The sequence below is a fragment of the Lepidothrix coronata genome, unplaced genomic scaffold (genome assembly GCF_001604755.1).
Source record: "Lepidothrix coronata isolate B3197 unplaced genomic scaffold, Lepidothrix_coronata-1.0 Scaffold229, whole genome shotgun sequence".
In the NCBI taxonomy this organism is placed as follows: Eukaryota; Metazoa; Chordata; class Aves; order Passeriformes; family Pipridae; genus Lepidothrix; species Lepidothrix coronata.
The window spans coordinates 878,331-899,290 of NW_016690409.1; the positions used below are offsets into that span (position 1 = coordinate 878,331).

At 57.8% G+C, this 20,960-nt stretch overlaps 6 protein-coding genes across 8 annotated transcripts in view; 4 read left to right on the top strand and 2 right to left on the bottom strand.

Moving 5' to 3' along the window:
• Positions 1-1,042: 1,042 nt before the first annotated feature.
• G6PC (glucose-6-phosphatase catalytic subunit) lies at positions 1,043-3,995 on the top strand. Its single transcript, XM_017834119.1, has 5 exons — positions 1,043-1,341; positions 1,850-1,959; positions 2,297-2,405; positions 2,650-2,765; positions 2,865-3,995. The coding sequence occupies exons 1-5, from the start codon at positions 1,112-1,114 to the stop codon at positions 3,374-3,376; spliced, it is 1,077 nt and encodes a 358-aa protein (XP_017689608.1). The 5' UTR covers positions 1,043-1,111; the 3' UTR covers positions 3,377-3,995.
• On the bottom strand, positions 3,949-9,571 carry LOC108506774 (alanyl-tRNA editing protein Aarsd1-like). Of its 2 annotated transcripts, XM_017834116.1 has the most exons (14): positions 9,502-9,571; positions 9,306-9,428; positions 9,078-9,237; positions 8,638-8,695; positions 8,135-8,291; positions 7,930-8,046; positions 7,597-7,727; positions 7,356-7,422; positions 7,072-7,163; positions 6,539-6,593; positions 5,871-5,965; positions 5,604-5,735; positions 4,941-5,019; positions 3,949-4,126 (listed from the first exon to the last, which is right to left on the bottom strand). In XM_017834116.1, the coding sequence occupies exons 1-13, from the start codon at positions 9,538-9,540 to the stop codon at positions 5,004-5,006; spliced, it is 1,242 nt and encodes a 413-aa protein (XP_017689605.1). In that variant the 5' UTR covers positions 9,541-9,571; the 3' UTR covers positions 3,949-4,126; positions 4,941-5,003. The 2 variants fall into 2 exon arrangements, with proteins under 2 accessions (XP_017689605.1, XP_017689606.1); XM_017834117.1 differs by lacking the exons at positions 3,949-4,126; positions 4,941-5,019 and having other exon boundaries at positions 5,512-5,735.
• A 323-nt stretch (positions 9,572-9,894) lies between these two features.
• On the bottom strand, positions 9,895-12,112 carry PTGES3L (prostaglandin E synthase 3 like). Of its 2 annotated transcripts, none has more exons than XM_017834120.1 (7): positions 11,998-12,112; positions 11,516-11,629; positions 11,312-11,378; positions 10,901-10,999; positions 10,449-10,538; positions 10,307-10,379; positions 9,895-10,095 (listed from the first exon to the last, which is right to left on the bottom strand). In XM_017834120.1, exons 1-6 carry the CDS (start codon positions 12,003-12,005, stop codon positions 10,314-10,316), a joined length of 444 nt encoding a protein of 147 aa, XP_017689609.1. In that variant the 5' UTR covers positions 12,006-12,112; the 3' UTR covers positions 9,895-10,095; positions 10,307-10,313. The 2 variants fall into 2 exon arrangements, with proteins under 2 accessions (XP_017689609.1, XP_017689610.1); XM_017834121.1 differs by having other exon boundaries at positions 9,899-10,095; positions 10,307-10,360.
• Positions 12,113-12,220: 108 nt separating this feature from the next.
• Positions 12,221-16,214, top strand: RUNDC1 (RUN domain containing 1). Its single transcript, XM_017834115.1, has 5 exons — positions 12,221-12,577; positions 13,206-13,364; positions 13,621-13,819; positions 14,073-14,162; positions 14,724-16,214. The coding sequence occupies exons 1-5, from the start codon at positions 12,233-12,235 to the stop codon at positions 15,584-15,586; spliced, it is 1,656 nt and encodes a 551-aa protein (XP_017689604.1). The 5' UTR covers positions 12,221-12,232; the 3' UTR covers positions 15,587-16,214.
• Positions 16,215-16,376: 162 nt separating this feature from the next.
• Positions 16,377-18,411, top strand: RPL27 (ribosomal protein L27). Its single transcript, XM_017834123.1, has 5 exons — positions 16,377-16,431; positions 16,530-16,612; positions 16,747-16,916; positions 17,485-17,595; positions 18,321-18,411. Exons 2-5 carry the CDS (start codon positions 16,532-16,534, stop codon positions 18,367-18,369), a joined length of 411 nt encoding a protein of 136 aa, XP_017689612.1. The 5' UTR covers positions 16,377-16,431; positions 16,530-16,531; the 3' UTR covers positions 18,370-18,411.
• A 632-nt stretch (positions 18,412-19,043) lies between these two features.
• IFI35 (interferon induced protein 35) overlaps positions 19,044-20,960 on the top strand; it is a 3,614-nt gene continuing 1,697 nt past the window's right edge. The window contains exons 1-5 of the mRNA XM_017834118.1: positions 19,044-19,150; positions 19,236-19,394; positions 19,660-19,818; positions 20,143-20,253; positions 20,542-20,686. Of these exons, the coding sequence (XP_017689607.1) occupies positions 19,136-19,150; positions 19,236-19,394; positions 19,660-19,818; positions 20,143-20,253; positions 20,542-20,686 (589 nt within the window). The 5' untranslated portion in view covers positions 19,044-19,135. The remainder of the gene's footprint in view (positions 19,151-19,235; positions 19,395-19,659; positions 19,819-20,142; positions 20,254-20,541; positions 20,687-20,960) is intronic.

Sequence of the window (20,960 nt, forward strand, 5' to 3'; positions counted from 1 at the left end):
TGATGCATTCCACTGGCTGCTGATCACTAACACCTTGCTGCCTACTCCCATCATGGGCAGCTGCCTGCTCCCATCATGGGCAGCTGCCTGCTCCCATCATGAGCAGCTGCCTGCTCCCATCATGGGCAGCTGCCTGCTCCCATCATGGGCAGCTGCCTGTTCAGGTGTGGCAGGTAGCTGAGCACCCTGTGCTGCTGCCACAAAGCTGCATGTTCGTGCAACAGCGGTTGTGGATGATAAAGGTGTGGTGCCCACAGTGCTGCCAGTGACAACAGAGTGTGGCTGGGGTTGAGGGAACAGCCAAGGCCTGGTGTCCAGTACCATGGGATGAGTGGCATGTTTGGCTCCGTCCCCTCAGCCAGGGTCTGATGGTGCAGGAGGGATTAACACAGCAGAGTGGTGCTGGGAGGAGGAATGCCATCCCTATTTGCAAAGGTTCTTTACCCCCACAGCAGAGACCAGAAGAACATGGCTGGCAGCCAGGAGCACCCCCAGCCTGGCCGTCTGTGGCTGCGGGGAACTCCAGGAATGGCTTGGAAAGTTTTCCATTATGTGAAGTCCTGGTTAAATTAGCCTGGCAAATGAGGAGGGGGTAGGCAGCCTGTCCTCTGCTCCATGCACCCACTCCAGACTCCTGGGTGCCCCCGGCATGGTCTGGTGGTGATTCACAGGGAGATGGCAGAGAGGTGGGAGCAGTATCAACCCTGGGCACAGCAGCTCTGCAGGGCTGTCACACAGATAATGGAGCAAAGGCTGCAGTTCAGTTGGAGCAGATGAGCTGTTGTATTGGGTGACCAGAGGAGCTGGGGCTGCAGGATTCCCCTGAGTGAGGGGACAGTGTGGGGCAGGGGACAGCGCTGTTGCTGGGGCACTCTGTGCTCCACGTGCCCTCAGAGCCTGTTTTTCTCTTTTATGTAAGTTATTCCAAACATGTTTGTAACACCCCCCCCCGGTGATGCACCTTTGGCAAAAGTGGTTTTGAGTCCAAAGATCAGTGCTGGGACAGTGACCTGCCCACAGCAAACAAGACTCAGCAGACTATAAAACCCCAGCGGCAGAGCGGAGCGTGGGGCAGCCGGAGCCGAGCCGAGGGCAGGGGCAGCAGAGGAGGATGGAGGCCAACATGAACCTCCTGCACGACGTGGGCATCCGGACAACGCACTGGCTGCAGCAGCACTTCCAGGGCTCCCAGGACTTGTTCCTCTTCATCTCCTATGCTGCTGACCTCAGGAACGCTTTTTTTGTCCTCTTCCCCATCTGGTTCCACTTCAGTGAGGCAGTGGGCATCAGACTCATCTGGGTGGCTGTGATCGGAGACTGGCTCAACCTTGTCTTCAAGTGGTGAGTGGCCCTGAGCCACAGCTCCCTCCGAGTGTGTTGGCACAGCTGGACTAATGCAGGCCAGCTGGGTGCTCTCAGCCCCAATGCTGGAGTAGAACAAAGGACAGAGTTCAGCTCCCAGCTGGGCACTGATAATGGTTGCTGCTTCCCAAGCTATGCAGCAACAGCTCCCCCCTTCTCAGAGCCAGGCAGAGATGGAGCCTTCTACAAACAGACTCTGCTTATCAGCCAGGGCTGTGGTGCTGAGCAGGGGCTGCACAGAGTCCCTCAGCACAGGAGGTTGCATTGACTTGCACCCAGGAAGTTCTTGCTCTTCCCCTTCAGGGCTGGGGATGAGGACATGGACAGGCAGTGTCAGCTGTCAGAACCAAGTGACCAGCTGTATGCTGTGTCTGTCAGGATGCCCTCAACCACTTGTGGGTCCTTTGCTTCTTCCAGCTCCCAGGACAGAGCTGAAGCTGCAGCTGTGCCCCAAACCTCTTCAGACCCCATTCTCCTTTCTTTTCAGGATCCTCTTTGGAGAGAGACCATACTGGTGGGTCCACGACACGGACTATTACAACAACACCTCTGCCCCAGAGATCCAGCAGTTCCCGCTCACCTGCGAGACTGGCCCTGGTAGGGTCCCACAGCCCTGGTAGGGTCCCCCAGCCCCAGCTGGGGCAGCGGGCACTTGCCCAGGGTGACCTGCACATGCAGGGAGGGGGCGCTGGCCTGGGCAGGGTCATGGTTGGCAGCCCACCAGTGGCACATGGTCCTGGCCAGCTCTTCAGAGAGGGCCATTACTGCTGTGCTCCCAGGCACACCAGCTGTGCCCGCAGTGGGGGGAGGCAGGGAAGTCCCTGTACAGAGCAGACCTTGACCCTTGGTGAAGATGTGGTGGTTCAGCACAAACCCTGCCTGTGCTCAGCTCTGGCTCACACCAGGTCTGACCCGGGGCTCTCTTTTTGCCCAGGGAGCCCGTCTGGCCATGCCATGGGTGCAGCAGGTGTGTACTACGTCATGGTGGTGGCCCTCCTCTCCGCTGCTCACGGGAAGAAGCAGTCAAGGACATTTGGATACTGGTAAGCTGTGCACCAGAACAACCTGGGCAGAATGCTGGGCAGAGGCAGCTCCAGCACTGATTGGCACAGCCAAGCCCATCAAGGCACAAGGCTGTGGACAGATAGACAGGCTGTGGCACCCCAAGTGGGGTCTACATAAGGATGGGCTTGGCAGAGAGCCAGGCATTGTTTAAGGTGTGGGATGGCAGTGCCATAAGCAGTGCAAGCTGGCTCTGGCACCAACATAGCCACCTGCCCCTCACAGGGTGCTGTGGATGGTGCTTTGGACGGGGTTCTGGGCAGTTCAGGTCTGCGTCTGCCTGTCCCGAGTCTTCATTGCCGCTCACTTCCCCCACCAAGTCATCACAGGCGTTTTCTCAGGTAAGTGCAGCAGATCCCCCATGCCCTTCCCTGCGGCTCTTCCATGCTGGACTGCAGTACCTTGAGCACTGACCAGTGCTCCTGCTTTGTTACTGGCAGGGATGGCTGTGGCCAAGACCTTCCAGCATGTCCGCTGCATCTACCACGCCAGCCTCCATCGGTACACGGGCATCACCTTATTCCTCTTCAGCTTCACCATTGGTTTCTACCTGCTGCTGCGGGTGCTTGGCGTGGACCTGCTCTGGACACTGGAGAAGGCACAGAGGTGGTGCAGCCGCCCTGAGTGGGTCCACATCGACACCACCCCCTTTGCCAGCCTCCTCCGTAACCTGGGCATCCTCTTTGGGCTGGGGCTGGCTGTCAACTCCCACATGTACAAGAAGAGCTGCCAGGGGAAGCAGGGCCAGCAGCTGCCCTTCCGCCTGGGCTGTGTCGCTGCCTCCCTCCTCATCCTCCACATCTTTGATGCCTTCAAGCCACCCTCCCACATGCAGCTGCTCTTCTACGCCCTCTCCTTCTGCAAGAGTGCAGCTGTGCCACTGGCTACTGTCAGCCTCATCCCCTACTGCCTCTCCCACCTCATGGCCACACAGGACAAGAAGGCTGCCTAGGGCATCCCTGCAGGTAATTGTGCCCAGGCAAGTGGCCACCCTAGCCCTGGTCTCGGGCACCCACTAGCCCTGGTGCACCCCAGCCACTGTGTGCTCCCTGCTGATTTTGCACTGGGAGTGGACTGTGGAGGCTGGGCTGGCGGCACTGCCCGGTGGCTCCCACCACATAGACCCACAGTCTCAGTCGTGCCCTTGCTGATGGCACAGCGAGCCTTGCACTCCCAGGACTCCCCTGCTGCCCCTCCTGCACCCACGGGTGGAGGTCATCTGCCTGGGACCCAGCAGCAGCGGTGGGGAGATCCTGCACTCCCTCTGCAGCTCATGGGGACACGTCAGCTCCGCACTGCAGGGCTGGGGACAGCACCACCGGGAGCAGGGTGCTCACCCCTGGGTGCCTGGGGTCTGCTGGCGAGGCAGCTCTGTGACAGGAACGGGCAGACACTGTGACATGGTGATAAAGTGCCAGCACGAGGGACCCTGCAGCCCTGGGGCATTCGGTGATGCAGTGAGGGGTGAGCGTACACCTGTGTGTGTACATACATACATGTATCTATACACACATGACGTGGGGGTGTGGCTGTGCACAGGAGGTATTTTATTAAAGCTGAAGGTGTGTTTAGCTGGTGAGTTCGAGTGTTCTGCTGGCCTGCGCTGTGGGATGCAGGATCAGCTCCTGGGTGCAGGGCTGTGGCATGGACTGGGGGTGGTGGAGGAAGGACGTCTGTCCTGAGTGATGAGAAACACCAACACCTGCAAAACACATTCAAATCACTGGGAAGGGCACTGCCAGGTGTCCCGGGTCTTTGCCACTCACCCCTGGCTGCAGTCAGACACTGAGAGCACAGCAGGTGGGGCAAGGGATGAGATGCTTTCTGTGCTGTTTATCCAAAGCTTCTGGGTGCACCTTGTGGCAAGAACAGGGACAAACTCGTGTCACCTTGCTGCTTACGGAAACAAGCTCAGCTTTGGGACTGAGTGACTCGGTTGGGGCTGTGCTGAACTCCCAGGGTGTGGGGACAGAGCTGGCATTTGGCTGTGCTGTGGGGTTGGGGTGGGGGTGGTCAGTGCTGGCACAGCCCCCAGCCACCACGAGCCCCAATGCCAGCTCTGCCCGGGTGCAGGAAGCGGCTGCATCAGCATGGGGTCACAGCAGCTCGGCTCTCCCACCCCATCCTCGCTCAGCCTGAGATAGTCTAAAATAGATACGGAGGTGCAGATACTTTCTTCCTGCCAGACTCTGTGTGTGCACTTGCAGAATCTCCCCCAACCAACCAGTGCCTGCAGCACTGACCCTACACCCAGCTCCAGTTTCTGTGGTGTTCCCTGTGAGCTGACACTGCCCCAACAGCTCAGCCATGGGCCATGGCCTGTGGCCCTACAGCAGCCACAGTGGCCACATGTGGGAACATCGTGTGCTGGGGTTCACCATCCCTTTGTTCATGACAGATAAACTTCCTTAGGATGGAGGTTTCTTTTATTCTATTTCTCTGTTTATTACCAACATCTAAAGTGAACCTGTCATGTCACTTCTAGCAAAAAGGAGGGAAACCCCCCCACAAATTACCTGTTGTGCCTCACTGTGGCTCCACAGCACCATTTAGTTCCTCCAGCTGAGACTGCAGCAGCTTCAGGGCCTGCCCGGGCTAGAAAGGCAAGCTTAGGGAACACTGGGAACAGGGCTGCCTGATCCCAAGGGAGTTTGTAACTGCAGCAGCCCAAGAAACTCTCAATGTTCAAAAAAGGACCAATAACAACTGCACTTCAACAAGGGAAAGGACTGGTACGTGGTGGGGAACAACCTCCTGCCCATGGACTACCCACTCTCCCTTCTGGGTGCCCTCTGTCCCTGTGCAGGCCAAGGTGTCAGGGAGGACCAGTGGCCTCGTGCTGAGTGTTACTGCCAAAGCAACTGCTCCTCAGCAACTGGTGCAAAGCAAAAGGCCCCAATGTACCGCCAGCTGGAGGCCCCTCTTGGTTTTAGTAACCTTACAAAGTGGTAAACTAAGGACTACTTTAACCCCTGTACCATTTGGCTGGGGAAATGAAAGAGCCCTTGCAGCAAAGCATGGATTGCAGATCCCCTCCCCATTTCTGTGAGCACCAAACCAGCCTGCACAGAGCATGTGCACACCAGCTTTTGGGTTCAGGTCTTTATTCTCCAGGAGAGAAGTTAATGGGGTCTGTGCAAAACAGGGAAGGAAGCCCTACTTTGAGAATTATTTCTTACACTTCAGGGCTTCGATGGCTGATGAATTCCTGGAGCAGAGCTTCCACTTCTCCTCGACGGCTCATCTTGGCTGCCTTGCCCTGGAAGCGGTCACGCTTTCCAGCTCCTTTCCCTCCCAGCAGCTCTGCCACCCTGCAGCAACAACACCACAGGCTGCAGCCCAACCTGCTCCTGACAGCAAACATGGATCTGTGCCCGGATTACACTGTGCAGCTGCTCAGTCTGCAACGTCAGAATTAATTTTAAACAAACCACGAAACACATTACCTGGGACCTAAATTCTCAACTGCTTCAACAGGTCCAGCTAAAAGGAAGAGTCCTGCTTCTTTTTCATCCCCCACAGTCAGGAATAGCAGAGTTTCCTATGGACAGAGATGGATGCTGCTGCAGATTAACTACTGCTTTCCTTGTTCAGGGAAAGGACAGACACTGGCCACAGGACCGAAACACCACACTGACAATTCAGCAGTTTATGTGTGTTACTGAGGCAGAGATTTCTTGAAAAAAGTAAAAGGAAAGTGGCTTCTGAACCTTTGGTTCTGTCATATGTTGTTGGGACAACATGGTACTGGGGTATCCTGAATTAAAAGGATACAGTTGGCAGTTGGACTGGATGAGTGTTGTAGGTTCCTTCCAACTGAAACAGGCTACTCTTTCTATTCTATTCCTATCCTATCCTATCCCATCCCATCCTTTCCAATGAGGCTTGGTGCAGCTTTAGGGGTCAGGCTCTTCCCCAGTCCTCTAAATTCTCACTGTTGAGGATTTCCCTGCAGACTGAGGCTGCTTGGGACAGGTAACCTCAGGTAACTGTCAAAAGGAACCAGACCTGCAGCTCATGACTGCAGCAGGAGCAGCAGCCTGACCAGCCCCTGTCTGTGTATAGCTCAGGTGGAAAACCAGTGGTGTCAGGTCAGTCTTCATCACCAACTCACCTCTGTCCCAATCTCATTAGCGATGATGTTCATAAATTCAGAATCACCCTCTTTCCTGTATGGATGGGTAAAAAAAACACTTCAAAAGGAAGGAAAAAAACCCTCTAGAATAAAAAATCTCAATCAGAAACCAATGGCCTGATCAGGGGTTTTGGCCTCTTGCACTTAGTATAGAGATTAGGTTTTGTCCATATATCTAAATCCTTGTTGGGCATTCCTGTGGACATGTTAGGAATTACTTAAGTGTTTATCTTTAAGAAATAGAGCTTCCTAGTTTTATTTGAAAATATCAAGGGCAGAGAGAAATTAGATGGATGCAGTCATTTCTCAGCTACAAAACCAGAAGTCAGTGACTGAATTACCAACAGATTCCTTCAATTACAGAACTTTGCAGCAGGCTGAGGCAGTTTAATATTTTGTTCACCTCATTTATACTTTTCCTTGACAAAACAAGCCTGAATAGGTGTGAGAAAGGCAACTGCCATAATACATGTGAGATACTGTTGGCCCCTTTTCCCTGAGCTCCTCTGTACCTGTGTAACACAAACAGCTGCCTTGGAGCAGGTTTGCTCTTGAAGTCCCGAGCTATCAAAACAGCAATGTCTCTAAGCAGGTTCAGGTTATTCTGAAAGAAAAGCAAATGAACTGTACTGCAGCTGGAGAAGCCAGTGTGAATACAGTTGTGTTCCTAGAGGTTAGAGCACTTTTCATAATATCCAGAAAAACTGAGGCCTACGATTCAATTCCCAGTTACCACAACTAAAGCTCAGATCTGCATGAAGCAGCCACAATTCACTTTTCCAAGCCATTCTTGTACCTTCTGGAGCAGTTTCACAGAGCTCTGCAGTCTTTTCACAGCTTCTACATGCTCACCTGGTCCATTTCTGAAAGAACAGGGAGAATTTAGATCATTGGATCATCATGAAGGACAAAGGAAGGATTTCCTAAAGGAGCAAAAGCAGATCATAAACAGCCCCAGGAGCTGTACCCTGAAGCTTATGTGGTATCTGTCAGGAGAAAGAGTAAAGATGAAATAACAGAAGTGGAAAGGTTATTACTTGAGCAGGGAGGTTAGAGCCTTCTCAGTACTGTGACTTTGTTCAACTGATTTCAGCACTCTGTTTCCCACCAAGAAAATCAAGTTGGTTTTGTTCTTTTTCCCTTTTTCCACGCCAAGGAGTTTAATAACCTTAAAAAGAAAATCACGCTGGTCAGAACAGCATTTTGGTTATATACACAGCTGGTCATTTCCTACCAGGCTATGCCTTGTGGTGAATATTGACTCTCTGCCAGTGAAAATAAATTGATTAAAATCAATTTTAATTGATTAATCCACACATTGCTCTGTGTGGAGTGTGGTTCCCAGAGGCAGCTCGGCTGTGACCACCCACCTGCAGGTCACTCAGGTTGGAGACATGAGTCCCACAGCACATGTTGGAGTCGATGCCTTCGATGTCCACAACACGCACTGGCCCCACATGGTCGTCGGGCAGCCCCCGGCTCCTCACCTGGCAGAGGAGAACAGTGCCAAACAAGGTGACATCCATGCTCAGTTGTTCTGCTCCCACGAATACCATCAGTTCTCTCCCATCTTACTCTTTCAGTTTCAGGGTCATCTGCAGCCAGTTCCCTCACTGTCACAGGGACCCTGTCCCGGATTTTCTCATTCACGCTCCTCTCCAGGGCCTTGACCTGCTCTGCTGTCATTGAGGGGGTGTCCAGCTCAATGAGGCTTCGCTGACGGCCCAGCTCCCTGCACCAGGGAAGAACATCTGCTGCTGTAGCTCAGACCATCCAGGAGATCCCTTTGTGCAGCACCAGCATCCCACTGCCAGGAGTGTGGTGACTGAAACAAAACACACTTCTCTCCCTGCTTTGTTCAGAGCACCAGGTGCAAACCAAACACTTGAGGAGGACAAGATAGAGCAAACACTTTGTACAGCTTCTCTCCAGGTCAGCCACCTCTCCCAGGCAGGACCTCTGAACTTGAATGAAATGTCCAAACTCCTTTTGGTGTATTAATGTTCAGGCTCCGTGGAGCCCAGCATGGTACCAAACAAGGTAATACTGGGGTCAAAAGGAACCTTTATCCTGCTCACCATGAAGTTGTCTTGAATCCAAACATCTGTTCTGCAATGGCAGTGATGAGATGCTGTCCTGGAAGAGATATGCGAGCACCAGCTCTGAGTGCCACTGGTATTTTCAGTCACACTGTGTATGTCCCACTGACATTCCCCACAACAGGCGAGCACTGGGTGCTGCAGGGCTCCTACCGGCGCCCAGAGGAGCAGTGGAGACAGCCCTGCCCTCAGGGGTTGAACTTTTCCTTCCAAACCTGTTTTCGGTGGGTTTGTTTACAAGCCAAGGAGAGCTCGCAGGGGGCACTTGCTGTCCCAAGTGGCGCCGGGGACAGACTGTGCACGCAGAGCTGCCGAGCATCCCCCTGCCCTGTCCGGTGCGGGGACACGCTGGGCACTGACCGCCCCCCCACCACGGTAACCGGGGTGTTACCGGGCACCCCCCCGGTACCGGCACGGACCTGAATGCTGCTGCATGTGGTCGAAGCGGCGCTCCCAGTCCAGCGACAGCAGCACCTCGGCGCCGGGCTCCAGCGCGGCCGGCACGAAGTGCACGGCCTCGGGTCCCCGCCGGGTCACGCGCAGCACCGGCACGTCCCCGATGAGGCCGCGATCGTCCGGCTGCGGACACGAGGCGTCAGCGCCGCCGGCCCCGGCCCGGCCCCCGCCCGGCCCGGCCCGGCCCGTACCTGCCCGCCACCCTCGGGGAAGAGGATGGTGTCCTCCAGCACCACCTGGAACCCGCGCACCGGCTCCCCGCCGCCCTCGGGCCGCAGCTCCGCCGCCTGGCACGACACCACCCTGGTGGCGAACTGCGACAGACACGGCGGCACCGTAAGGGTCGGGGTTAGGGTGAGGGGCCCGCCCCGCGCCCCGCGCCGGTACCTGCCGGGCCCAGCTGTCCCGCTGGCACCGGAACACCATCGCGACCGCCCGGGGACGGACACGGCACAAGCGGCGGCAGCTGCAGCGCCGGGAGCGGGCGGGGCCTGCGGGGTGACGCGCGGGCGCGCTCCCGGCGGCGGGGCGCGCCCGCTGCCGGCGGGGAAGGACCGCTCCCGTTTGTGTTGGGACCGCTCCCGGGCGGGGAAGGACGGCTCTCCCGTGGGGACGGACGGCTCCCGGGCGGGGAAGGACGGCTCCCGTTTGTGGAGGGACCGCTCCCGGGCGGGGAAGGACGGCTCTCCCGTGGAGACGGACGGCTCCCGGGCGCCTGGCGCGGCGGCGGCCCGAGGGCACAGCAGACGACTGCGGCAGTACACGTTTATTGCCCCATGCCCCGCGCGGGTAACCGGGCACGGCAGACTGGACCGCTTCTGCCGCCCGGGGTCGGGTGCGCTGCACAAGCGGGCACAAGCTGAGGCAGCTCTGCTCTCTCGGAAAACCCTCTCCGTGCTGCCTGTCCATCGGTGCGTGCTACCGGCGCGTCGGGAGGCTCCTGCAGCCGCGGCATCCCCGGGAGCCCGGACTTCAGTCGTCCTGTGGGAGAAGTGGGAGATGCCAGGGACCGGGCCAGCCCTGCACTGGCTGGCAGCCCCTGGCAGCCCGGGGAGCGTGTTTGCGCTGGCTCCGGGACAGGCTGCCCGAGGGGAGCAGCAGGAGCTGCTGCCGCTGTCCTGGAGCCGGGAGAGGTCAGAGCTCAGGCTCTGCTCAGCAGGGTGGTGGGAAGTAGCTGGCAGGTGGTACTTACATCCAGGTCATCCATGGCTGGTGGGGGGCCTTTGTCTGTCACCCTCTCCAGCATCTGGATGGGAAACAAACAGTTGGCTCCCCCTCATCCCAAGCACCCACCTGATGTGCCCCTGGACCCTGAAGCCAGCAGCCCAGCTCACCTCTGCGTACTGCTCCACCATGGCCCTCTCCACCTCCTCATCACCTTCCCAGTCTCGCCAGTTGTCAAAGTCCACAGAGAGCCAGGCTGGCTGTGGGCACAGAAAGCATCCCCTGAAGGGGGGAGCAGCACCGCAGGGACTCACAGCCCACGGGCTGCTCCTGCACAGGGCCTGGGAAGAGGTAGGAAGCGGGGGTGTGCCTTTGCCTGCAGGCACCGGTCCTGACCCTGCCTGTGTCAAGGAAAAGAGGTGCTGCATCCTTCCTGGATTGCACTAATTTGTGGACTAGCAGTGATTGTCAGGTTGGGTTTTTTGGGAGCTCTGTCTTGGGGTCCCCCGTGGGGCCCTCTGTGTCTGTCCCAGGGGCAGGTTGGTCCCTGGGAGCTGTGAGGTGCTGCATGGGGACAGGACATGTGCTGAGGCTGGTCCTGGCTGCCAGGCACCACACACACCTTGATGTTCTCCTTGGTGATGCGTGGCCAGGCCACTTTCTCCTTCCACTTCCTCATAAAGCATGTGATGGACCGGTCAGAGCGCTTCTCCCGTGAGTCCTGCCAAGAGATCAGAGTGCCTCACCTCAGTGTCTGTCAGACTCCTCTCTCACAGGGTTATAAAGCTCAGCCCTGCACAGACTGAGGGGGATAAAGAACCACGGAGACACATTGTTTCTGGCTCAAGCCAGCACCCCAAGTACCAGCCCTGGGCAGGGTCAGGGCTCTCAGGTGTGTGCTCACCTCACTGAAGCTCTCAGGACACAGGCAGGATTCAACGCTAAGCAGCATTGCTCAAGACCACACAGGCTGGCTCTGACTCTAAGCCTTATAGAGGCTGGCAGAGAACAGTTTGTTGGGGGGAAGCCTCACCTTGGAGTTGACTCTGGCGTATAGGTTGATCTCGTTGTAGAACTCCACACCGTCTGCATTTTTGCAACTACCAAAACACCATAACAGCCTGGCTTAGGAGATGGTTGAGGCCATGCGTGCCCTGCTCTCTCAGAGGCCTCCCTATCCTCCAAACAACGCTCAGTTCAGGCCATGTCGCCAGTCAGCAGGGCAGTGGCTGCTCACCTGAACACCAGCCGCTGGTCCTCGATGACGACCTTCACGTCTGTGCTGTCCTCGACACAAAACTCCAGGTACACGTACCGCGGGCGGTCGTACCACAGTGTCTTTGCAGGTTGCCTTGGGGAAGAGCAGACCAGAGGGTGTCACCAGCGGACATTCCCCCGGTGCCCAACAGCGCTCTGCAGGGCCCGCAGGGGGCACAGGGGACAGGGGCGAGGAAAGGGCTTCGGACGCGGGTCCTGTCTGGGTCGAGCCCCGGGGCTGGCAGGGGGAGCCGGGCGGGTTCCGGCCGGGAGGTGAGCGGTGGGCACGCGGCGCTCCCCTCGCCCGCCCCGCACGCCCCTCGACCGGCTGGCGGTGGGGCCCGGCCGACCCTGTTCCCGCTCCCCCCTGCCGGTCCCGGGTCGCAGGGTCCTGCCTGGCGGTGCGCCGGCCAGGGACCGGGCGCCGTGCAGGCGGTGCCTGTCCCGTCTGACCGCGCTCACCTCGCCATGGCCGCGCCGACTCCGCCCCGCGCTATTTTGGGTAGGGGGCCGGGAGCGGGGCCCGGCCGGGGCGGGCACAGCGCGGACAACCCCTGGCCCGGTCACCGCCCGCTGTGCCCGCCCCGGGGACCCGCGGCCGCCCCACCGGGCCGCGAGGGGGCGCGCTGGCCCCGCCCATTGCCCCGCCCCGCGTCGGCAAGATGGCGGCGGTGTCACAGCGCCGGTAGCGGCGGCCATGGAGGCGGAGGGCGGCCCGCTGGGCCCCGGCGAGCGCTGGGCGCCCGTGGGCGCCGTGTCGGCGGAGGAGGAAGAGGAGGCAGAGGAGGAAGAGGACGAGGAGGACGAGGACGAGGTGGCAGGCGGCGGGTCGCCGCAGTCGGTGCCGCGGCTGCGGGCCGAGCGGCGCCGGCTGCACGGAGCGCTGCTGGCGCTCGCCTCGCACTTCGCTCAGGTGCAGTTCCGGCTGCGGCAGGTGGCCCGGGCCGGCCCGGCCGAGCAGCAGCGCCTGCTCCGCGACCTCGAGGACTTCGCCTTCCGCGGCTGCCCCGCGCCGCTGCCCCACGGGCTCGGCGCCGCCCCGGTGAGTGCCCGCGGCCGGGCGGAGCGGGGCCTTGTTTGGGCACAGAGAGCACCGGCGCCGCGGGTACCGGCGTCCCGTGGCTCCTGGCCCCGCGCTGCCCGCCCCGGCATCTCTACGTGCGCGTGTCCCGGCTGAAGCCCGTTAGCGCTGCCGGCGGGGGCTCAGCAGCTGCGCTGCCCGCAGTGCTGGTGTTTGCACAGAGATCGGTGCCAGACACACTCAGGGCCCTGCTGACTCGGTGCCAGCTCGCAGGGACGTGCCCTAAAGCCCTGAGTGGTGTGTCACCGCTCCACTCCCAGCTACGGCACAGGTGAGTCAGAGGATCTGTGATATAAACACGTTATTTACATACACGTTATTTGGCCACTTTCTTCCTGGATCCCAGCCTTGTGGGATGGGGTGTGGGTGCAGGAGGCCTGGAGAAGCACTTTCCTTCCCCTGTCAGATGAGGTGATGTGGCTGTCACCTCGTCTTGGTGCTTAGACACATTTCTTTCTCAGGCTGGTTTGCAGTACTCGCTAGTGAAGTGCATGAGCTGCAGGAAACATTCCTCATGTCATGATCCTGTTCTCTGGGGCCTGACTATGACAATAAGCCTTCAATTTGATTTACTGGTAACTTTTTTCAGGGTGAGCGAGAGAAGCAGGAACAAATTGAGGTCCAGAAGGAGAAGCACAGAGAGCTGATCCTGCAGCTCAAGACACAGCTGGATGACCTGGAGACCTTTGCTTACCAAGAGGGCAGCTATGACTCTTTGCCACAGTCTGTGGTTATGGAAAGGCAACGGGTAAGGCTCACAAAACCTCCTGTATTTCCTAGCCCTTGTGAGGGATTACAGACTGTAGGTGGTCATCAATCTGTATTTCTTGCTAGCAGCTGAAATAATGTCAGGAGTTTTTCTACACATGTGAACCTGTCCTGTGTCTTTTGCAATTATTTCTGTGCAGCAGAGGCATCCTGTTTCCAAGCGAGTGTCTGGGAAAGGAGTATCCTGGGCAGCAGTGCCACATGGTGAAATCATGCTGCTCACTTGTATTTTGCAGATGATTATAAATGAGTTGATAAAGAAGCTGGACATGGACTTGAGTGAAGATATTGCAACGCTCTCTCCAGAGGAACTGCGGCAGCGGGTGGATGCTGCCATAGCACAGATTGTAAATCCAGCCAGGGTGAAGGAGCAGCTGGTGGAACAACTGAAGACCCAGATAAGGGACCTCGAAATGTTCATCAACTTCATTCAGGGTCAGTGATGAGGTTTTGGATGAGCAGACTGAATTGCTGTGTAATTCCCTGACACAGTGATGAGGAGGGAGGTCACAGATGTTGGAAACAGCTCCTGGGTCACAGGAAAGTACAAATCTCTCTAAACTGATGGTGAGGGAAAGGATAGAGTGGCAAAAGAGGTCCAGAGAGGTCAGAGGAATGTTGACCTTAATACTGTATGCACAGCTGAAATTCATAAATGTGAAATAATGGTGTGAAATCCTTGTTGTAGATGAAGTTGGAAGCTCTGGAAAGGCGGAAGATGGACACTGTGACTGCGGGGGCTCCTACAAACCCAGCACCCAGCCTTCTGGGAACAGAGGTGGGTACCACTGGGCTTGGCACTGCCAGCACAGTTCTGTCTGTCCCTCCCTGGAGCTTTGACAGGCACAAACCAGTCATACTCTGCTTTTTCCTGGCAGTTGGTCTCTGTACTTTCCCAGTCCCACTGCTGAGGGCCTGTGTCCAGTTCCTTTACCCTCCCTCTATGTGATCCTTATAGTAGTCACAGGGCCTGAACGTGTGGCAGAGAGGGTGGGATTGGTACTCAGCAGGGGTCAGGAAGAGAAGGGACTGCTGACAGTGCAAAACGCAGACAGACCGAGCAGCCCTGTCTGATGCACTCTAATTCATGCTCTTCAGGCTCTGAACTCTGTAAGCAGGTACTGTGAGCTGGGGGGATCCAGTGTTCTTCAGTTTGAGACTTCCCTACTTATCCCACAAACTTACTGGAACTAAGTAGTGTAGCATGAGGGATCTGCTGCTAGTCAGAATGTTGGCCTGATGGAATTTGCAGACATTTACACTCCCTTTGTGTGTATGAACAAGCAGCGCTGTTGACTCCTTAATGAGAATATGTTTTTCTCTTTTCTAACCTGGTCAGTGAACCCAGAAGATGCCAAAAGGATGCGAGAAACGGGCCTGCAGCTCATGCGCCGTGTGCTGGCTGTGCTGCAGATCTTTGCTGTCAGCCAGTTTGGCTGTGCCACAGGTCAGATCCCTCGCACCTTCTGGCAGAAGGACCAAGACAACAAGGACTTCTCCCCCTTAATAAAGAAACTGGAGTTGTCGGTGGAGCGGGTGAGGCAGCTCGCCTTGAAACACCAACAGGCAGAGCAGGTTGTCTGCTCTGAGCTGCAGGACGTTCCCCTGGGAGGCAGAGACGAGCTGACTCTGGCTGTGCGCAGGGAGCTGACGGTCGCTCTGCGGGACTTGATGGCTCACGGGCTCTACGCCTCTTCCCCTGGCATGAGCCTGGTGTTGGCACCCATTGCGTGCTTGATCCCTGCATTCACCCCCTCGCCGCGGACCATGCACCCCTGGGAGCTCTTTGTCAAGTATTACAATGCTAAGAACGGACAAGCCTTCGTGGAATCCCCGGCTCGCAAGCTCTCCCAGTCCTTCGCCTTGCCTGTGACAGGAGCAGTGGCCACCACCCCCAAGCAGAGCCTGCTGGCTGCCATCCACACGGTGCTCACGGAGCACGGCCCCTTCAAGCGCAGCGCGGACTCAGAGCTGAAGGCGCTGGTGTGCATGGCACTGAACGAGCAGCGCCTGGTCTCCTGGCTCAACCTCATCTGCAAGTCTGGAGCTCTAGTGCAGTCCCACTACCAGCCCTGGAGCTACATGGCCAACACGGGTTTTGAGAGCGCACTCACCCTCCTCAGCCGCCTGAGCAACTTGAAGTTCAGCCTCCCGGTTGATCTGGCTGTTCGGCAGCTGAAAAACATCAAAGATGCTTTTTGATGTGTTTTTATTGTAGATCATCCATTTTCCACGAGTAGGCAGCTGTTGGGCTCAAGAAGCCTGGCTTTTGTAAGACCCAACTTTGTCTCTTTGATATTTGCTTTTAGGGAAGTCTTAGAGTGTCGTGATGCTGGAAGTGTGTGTTGTCCAAGGTTGTCCCTGCAGAGCTGCTGGAGGCTGTGAGATGGGCAGCACCTCCTTACCCCAGCCCTGCTGCTCTCAGGGGCAAAACTGCCTTGCCCAGGTGCCAGTGAGTGTTGGGGTGGGTGGCAGAGGGGACCTGCAGCTAAGCTCCTGTGTGGTTATTTCTCACCGTCTGTGCTCCACATGATGTACCCACGAGACCCCTCATGGAGGAGCGAGGCTGGCAGGTGTTGAGGCACCTCGGGGACTGCCCAGTCGCACGGGACTTGCCCTCTCCAAGGTGGATGTAGAAGACAGAGGCAGATACACAGGTGCCCTGGGGCTCCAGAGTCTCCTCCAGCAGCTCCGCAACCCGCGTCTCTCGGGCTGCCAGGCTGCTTTGTCCAACGGTCCGAGCAAATTGTTCCAGGCTTTTGTGCAAGGGCCAGCACGGCCCGGTGTCTCGCGGGGTGTATTAAATAGCGCTGTAGTGCGTGTGGGCCGAGCCCGCCACCGTGCCGTGTGCTGTGTCCGTTACCGGCTCCGTTACGCGGCCCCCGCCGTGCCCGGGGATGGGGGGCGGAGACACACCGGCCCCGCCGTGCCCGGTGCCGGCAGCGGCTCCCGGTGTCGCGCCGGAACTGACGCGATCGCGCCGTGAAAGGTCGGGGCGCGGCCGCAGCTTCCTCTTCCGGCCTGGGCGCCATCGCGGCGGAGCCTCGGTGAGTGGGGGCCGGGCGCGGGATCCGCCGCCATCCGCGGGTGCGGCGGGCGGGGCGCGGCGCGGGCTCGGCCTGACTGCCGGCTGCTGTGTCCGCAGAGATGGGGAAGTTCATGAAACCGGGGAAGGTGGTGCTGGTGCTGGCCGGCCGCTACTCGGGGCGCAAGGCCGTCATCGTCAAGGTGAGCGCGGGGATGATCCGGCGGGGCCGCTCCGGGCGCGGCTCCTCGCGGTCGTGCCGGGCGAGCGGGGTCCGAGGGGGCGGCAGGGGCGGAGTCCCCGCGGTGCCACCGCCGCTGCGGCCCGTGTGTTTCAGAACATCGACGATGGCACCTCGGACCGCCCGTACAGCCACGCTTTGGTGGCCGGCATCGACCGCTACCCGCGCAAGGTGACGGCTGCCATGGGCAAGAAGAAGATCGCGAAGAGGTCCAAGATCAAGTCCTTCGTGAAGGTTTACAACTACAACCATCTGATGCCCACCCGGTGAGTGCGGCCCCGACAGTGCTGCTGCCGGCAGTGTCGGCTGGAGGAGTCTCGGCTGCATCTGGGGATCGCGGTTCTCGTGTGCTCTAGTGAACGCCCAGAGTCACTGGGGCTGTTAATGTCGTGGCTGAGTGAACATGAGGCTCGGGCTCTGCAAAAACAAGGAGTTGGAGGTCTGAGGTTGAGGGGAAATACTGACTTCTGGAATGAGGCAGCTGGCTCTTAATTTAGCCACAGGAACCTTCCAGGGAGTGTCAGCAGATGAGCATTTGAAACAGCTCTGTCTGGAGCTGGCAGAGCCATTTCTCCCTGTGCCCTGGAGCTCTCGGAGCAGCTCCCAGGCAGCACGTTGGACAGAGCTGTGCATCCCTCAGGAAGCAGTTGGCTGTTTTCTTTATAGGTTGAACTGGGGATCCTTTAGTGGTCCAGTCATTCCTTAACTGAGTAGGCTTTAAGAGCTCTAGCCCCTTCACCTGGCACTAGTTAGACTGCTCTTGGCTCCCTGCTCGGTTTTCAGCCCTGTGCCAGGTACTGTGGCCCTTTCAAACCATGCTGTTCTTTTGCCTAGGTATTCTGTGGATATTCCCCTGGACAAAACAGTGGTCAATAAGGACGTGTTCAGGGACCCCGCTCTGAAACGCAAAGCGAGACGCGAAGCCAAGGTGAAATTTGAGGAAAGGTGAGCTGGGTTCTTGTCTCTTCAGTGGTGTTGGTCCTTGTCCCCAGGGCAAGGACTTGGGTGGCTGTGCCACAGCCTGTGAGTCCCCAGGTTGGCACTTGTGCCTCAGCTTCCTTGCGTGCACGTCTGGTGAGCATGTTCCTTCTCACTTGTCCGTGTGTGCAGCACTGTGTGTGTGCAGCACTGTGCAGGTGTGAGCAGGGCCTTTCAGGTGCCAATGGATGCTCTGGCATCCCCCTGCCAGTTCATCCATTCTCTCTCTGTCAGTGGGCTGAGTGGCCTGGGGTAGTGCTTATGGTTTGCCTAGGAGTGCTTGGGTTACCGATCCCTTTTGGTTTTCTGTTCAGAAGCTCCTTCAGAGGAAGGAGCTGTGTAGCCTCAGACCCAGGGTGTTTCAGGCAGCCCCTGCGCTGTTCTCTGAGGGCAGCTCCTGGTTACTGCCCTCCATGCAAGGTGTCCAGCAGGATGGCCATGTCCATGTCCTGTGCTTGTGTCCATGGGAGTGGTGGGTGTCCTTCATGAGGAATCTGGAAGTTGGCCTTTGCTTCCCTTAGAGTTTCAATATTTAAAGCAGGTCTAGTTGCAGCCTAGGCTGGAGAGACCAAGTGAATTGTCTCTGAGTAAGCTGGTTGCTGCTTCCTGTCTGTCTGGGACAGCTCAGGTGCAGGTTTGGTTCTGTTACCTGCTGGTACAGAGCCTTCTCTAACCTTTGTGTTCTCTTCCAGGTACAAAACCGGCAAGAACAAGTGGTTCTTCCAGAAGCTGCGATTCTAGGGGTGTAACAAGGTTGCATCAATAAATGTTTATTAAAAACCATGTTGTTTTGTTATTCAAAAAAAAAAGCAGTGGTCTCTGTGGTATGGTTGTGCTTGCTGTGTGTCTCTAAGAGCTGGAAAGCTATGGCTGTCCAGGTGAGTGTCAGCACCTGAGCCAAGGGTGCAGATGTCGCCTCTGGGACTGCCTTGGGGTGCCTCCTGCACTGGGTGGGGCCAGGGCTGCTCTTCTCTCCTGCACCTGTAGGTTGGTGTCATTCCTGCCACACTGGAAATCTCTTATTCCCAAAACTGTGATGATTCCTGTGCGAGAAAAGGGGTGGAAGAGGGAAGGTGAATGGATGATTCCAAGTGTCTGCTGAGTGCAGGGTGATTCATGTGGGGACCAACCTGAGGGTGTTGGATTTTTGGTTCCTGAACGGAGTGGGTGCTGGCTTTGGCCACCTGAGAGGGGAACAGGGGCTAGCTCGGGTTGTTAAACCCAAGAGGAGGGCAGGAAGAGGTTGTGTACGTATTTATTCAGGTGTTTATTTCCTGGTCGGTTTCGGGCAGGACAGTCGGGTGCTTGGGGGAGGCGAGTTCCGGGGTTGGTTGACGGGGTTTGGGGCCGTGGCGGGGGACCCGGGCGGTCCGTGCCTTCCTCCGGCCGGGGCGGTGCGGGGCGGTGCCGCGGAAGTGAAAGCGAAAGCGAAAGGGAGCCGGCGTGGGGCTCCCGGGCAGGGAGGGCTCCCCTGGGCTCCGGTCCGTGCTGCCCCAGCGCCGCGGGGATGGACTCGGAAGAGGTGAGGAGGAGCTGAGCCGCGGGGACCTGCGGGGCGGGGGGCGGAGGGGCCGGCACAGAGCGGCTGAGACCCCTCCTCTGGTTAGGACTCCTTCGTCCAGCTACCCGACGGCCCGGAGAGCCCCGAGCAGCTCCGGGGGGAGATCGAGCAGTCCAAGGTGCGTCCGGGAGAGGGGACTGATCGGCTGGATCCAGACGGCCCGGAGAGCCCCGAGCAGCTCCGGCGGGAGATCGAGCAGTTCAAGGTGCGTCCAGGAGAGGGGATTGATCGGCTGGATCCCAACCGCCCGGGATCGCCCCGGGATCTGCCCAGTCGGCCCTGGCCGTGAGATCGAGTGTCTTTTCTTGGACTATGAGCCAGAGGCAGTGGAGAGGGCTAATCCCGTGGAGAAGAGAGCCTGTCCTGGGATCCGGGCTCATTCCCAAAGGAGCAGCCTGTGCCGGGGCTGGGTGGCCAGTTGGGTGGCACAATGTCTGCGGGGTCTTACTGTCCGATGGTGCTTCTCACAGGAGCTTTACAGTCTTCTGGAGCAAGACTGTGTAAAGCTACAAACGGCCAAGGAAGCTACAGAGCAAAGGACACAAGAGCTGAGGAAAGAGGGAAAAGTACTGCATAAAATTCTTGAACATCAAATGTCTTTAAACAGAGGTGAAGAGAGAGCCCACCAGGTTGGTGTTCAGAGGATGTGCCTTTGGCTTGGAAAGGTGTGGGTGGTGGAGGGGAGCTCACTGCTCTGAGATCGCTTTGCTCTGGGTCTGGTGGAGGTTTCACAGGAAACAGGCCTGTGCTGGGAAGTGAGGCAGTGCCATGGCAGTGAAGGCAGAGCTGTCCTCAAGGGCAAGGAGCCAGGGCAGGGCTGCAGGCAGTCAAGAGCAGGAAAATGGTGTGGGTGAAGCTGTGTCCAAGAATAGGGCTGTGCTCAGAATGAGAAGTGTGCTGCAGCCCCTCATGTCCTGGTGTTCCCTTACTGCCCCCTCTTTCCTTCCTTCCAGATGGAGCTTTTTGCAGCACAGGAGGAGAACACCAGATTGATGAAGGAGAAGCAGGTCCTGAAAAATAAACTGGAAGAATTGAAGAGGGTCCCCCAGGGTGATCTTGTGATGGTAAGAGTGTGTGTGGGTGCTCAGGTCTGCTGGCAAGAGTGCAAGCCTGACTAGAGAGGCTGCGAGCAAATGCAGCTGGGCACTGTGTGATGACTGGCACAGCTCCTGCTGACAGGTGGCTCCTTTCCAGAGCCAGGAGCTCCAGTCATGGCTTTGGGACTCCAGGCACAGCCAGACCCTATGAGAGACTCTTCTGAGGCTCTCCAGCTGTTTATTTTGAGCCATGAGCTTGAGACATGCCTGTGCAGGGTCTGGTCTCCTCCAGGTGCTGTCTGTACTTGAACCTAGATGCAGTCTGGCTTGCCAGAGAAGAAAATGGTGTTTAAGGGACTTGCAGCAAACAAGGACGACATGAACAAACTGATGCTCACCCCACGAATCCGCTACCCTCTGCCAGGGGGCTCAGCTCTCATCACCTTTGAGAAGGCAGAGGGTAAGTGTGAGAAGAGCACTGCCCTGGCCTGGTGTCCTGCTCAATCACTTTGGGGCCTGCCCTGTGTTCCCTCCAGGGCTCGGTGCTGCCCCTCCACCTGTGTTGTGTGGGGGTCCTCCCTGAAGCCTTGCTGGCACTGTGCCCTGTTCTGCAGAGCACTGGGAGCAGGCAGTCACTGCCCTGTGCTGGGGCCTCTCCCTGCTCTGTCCTGTCCCACAGACTACTGGGAGCAGGCAGTCACTGCCCTGTGCTGGGGCCTCTCCCTGCTCTGTCC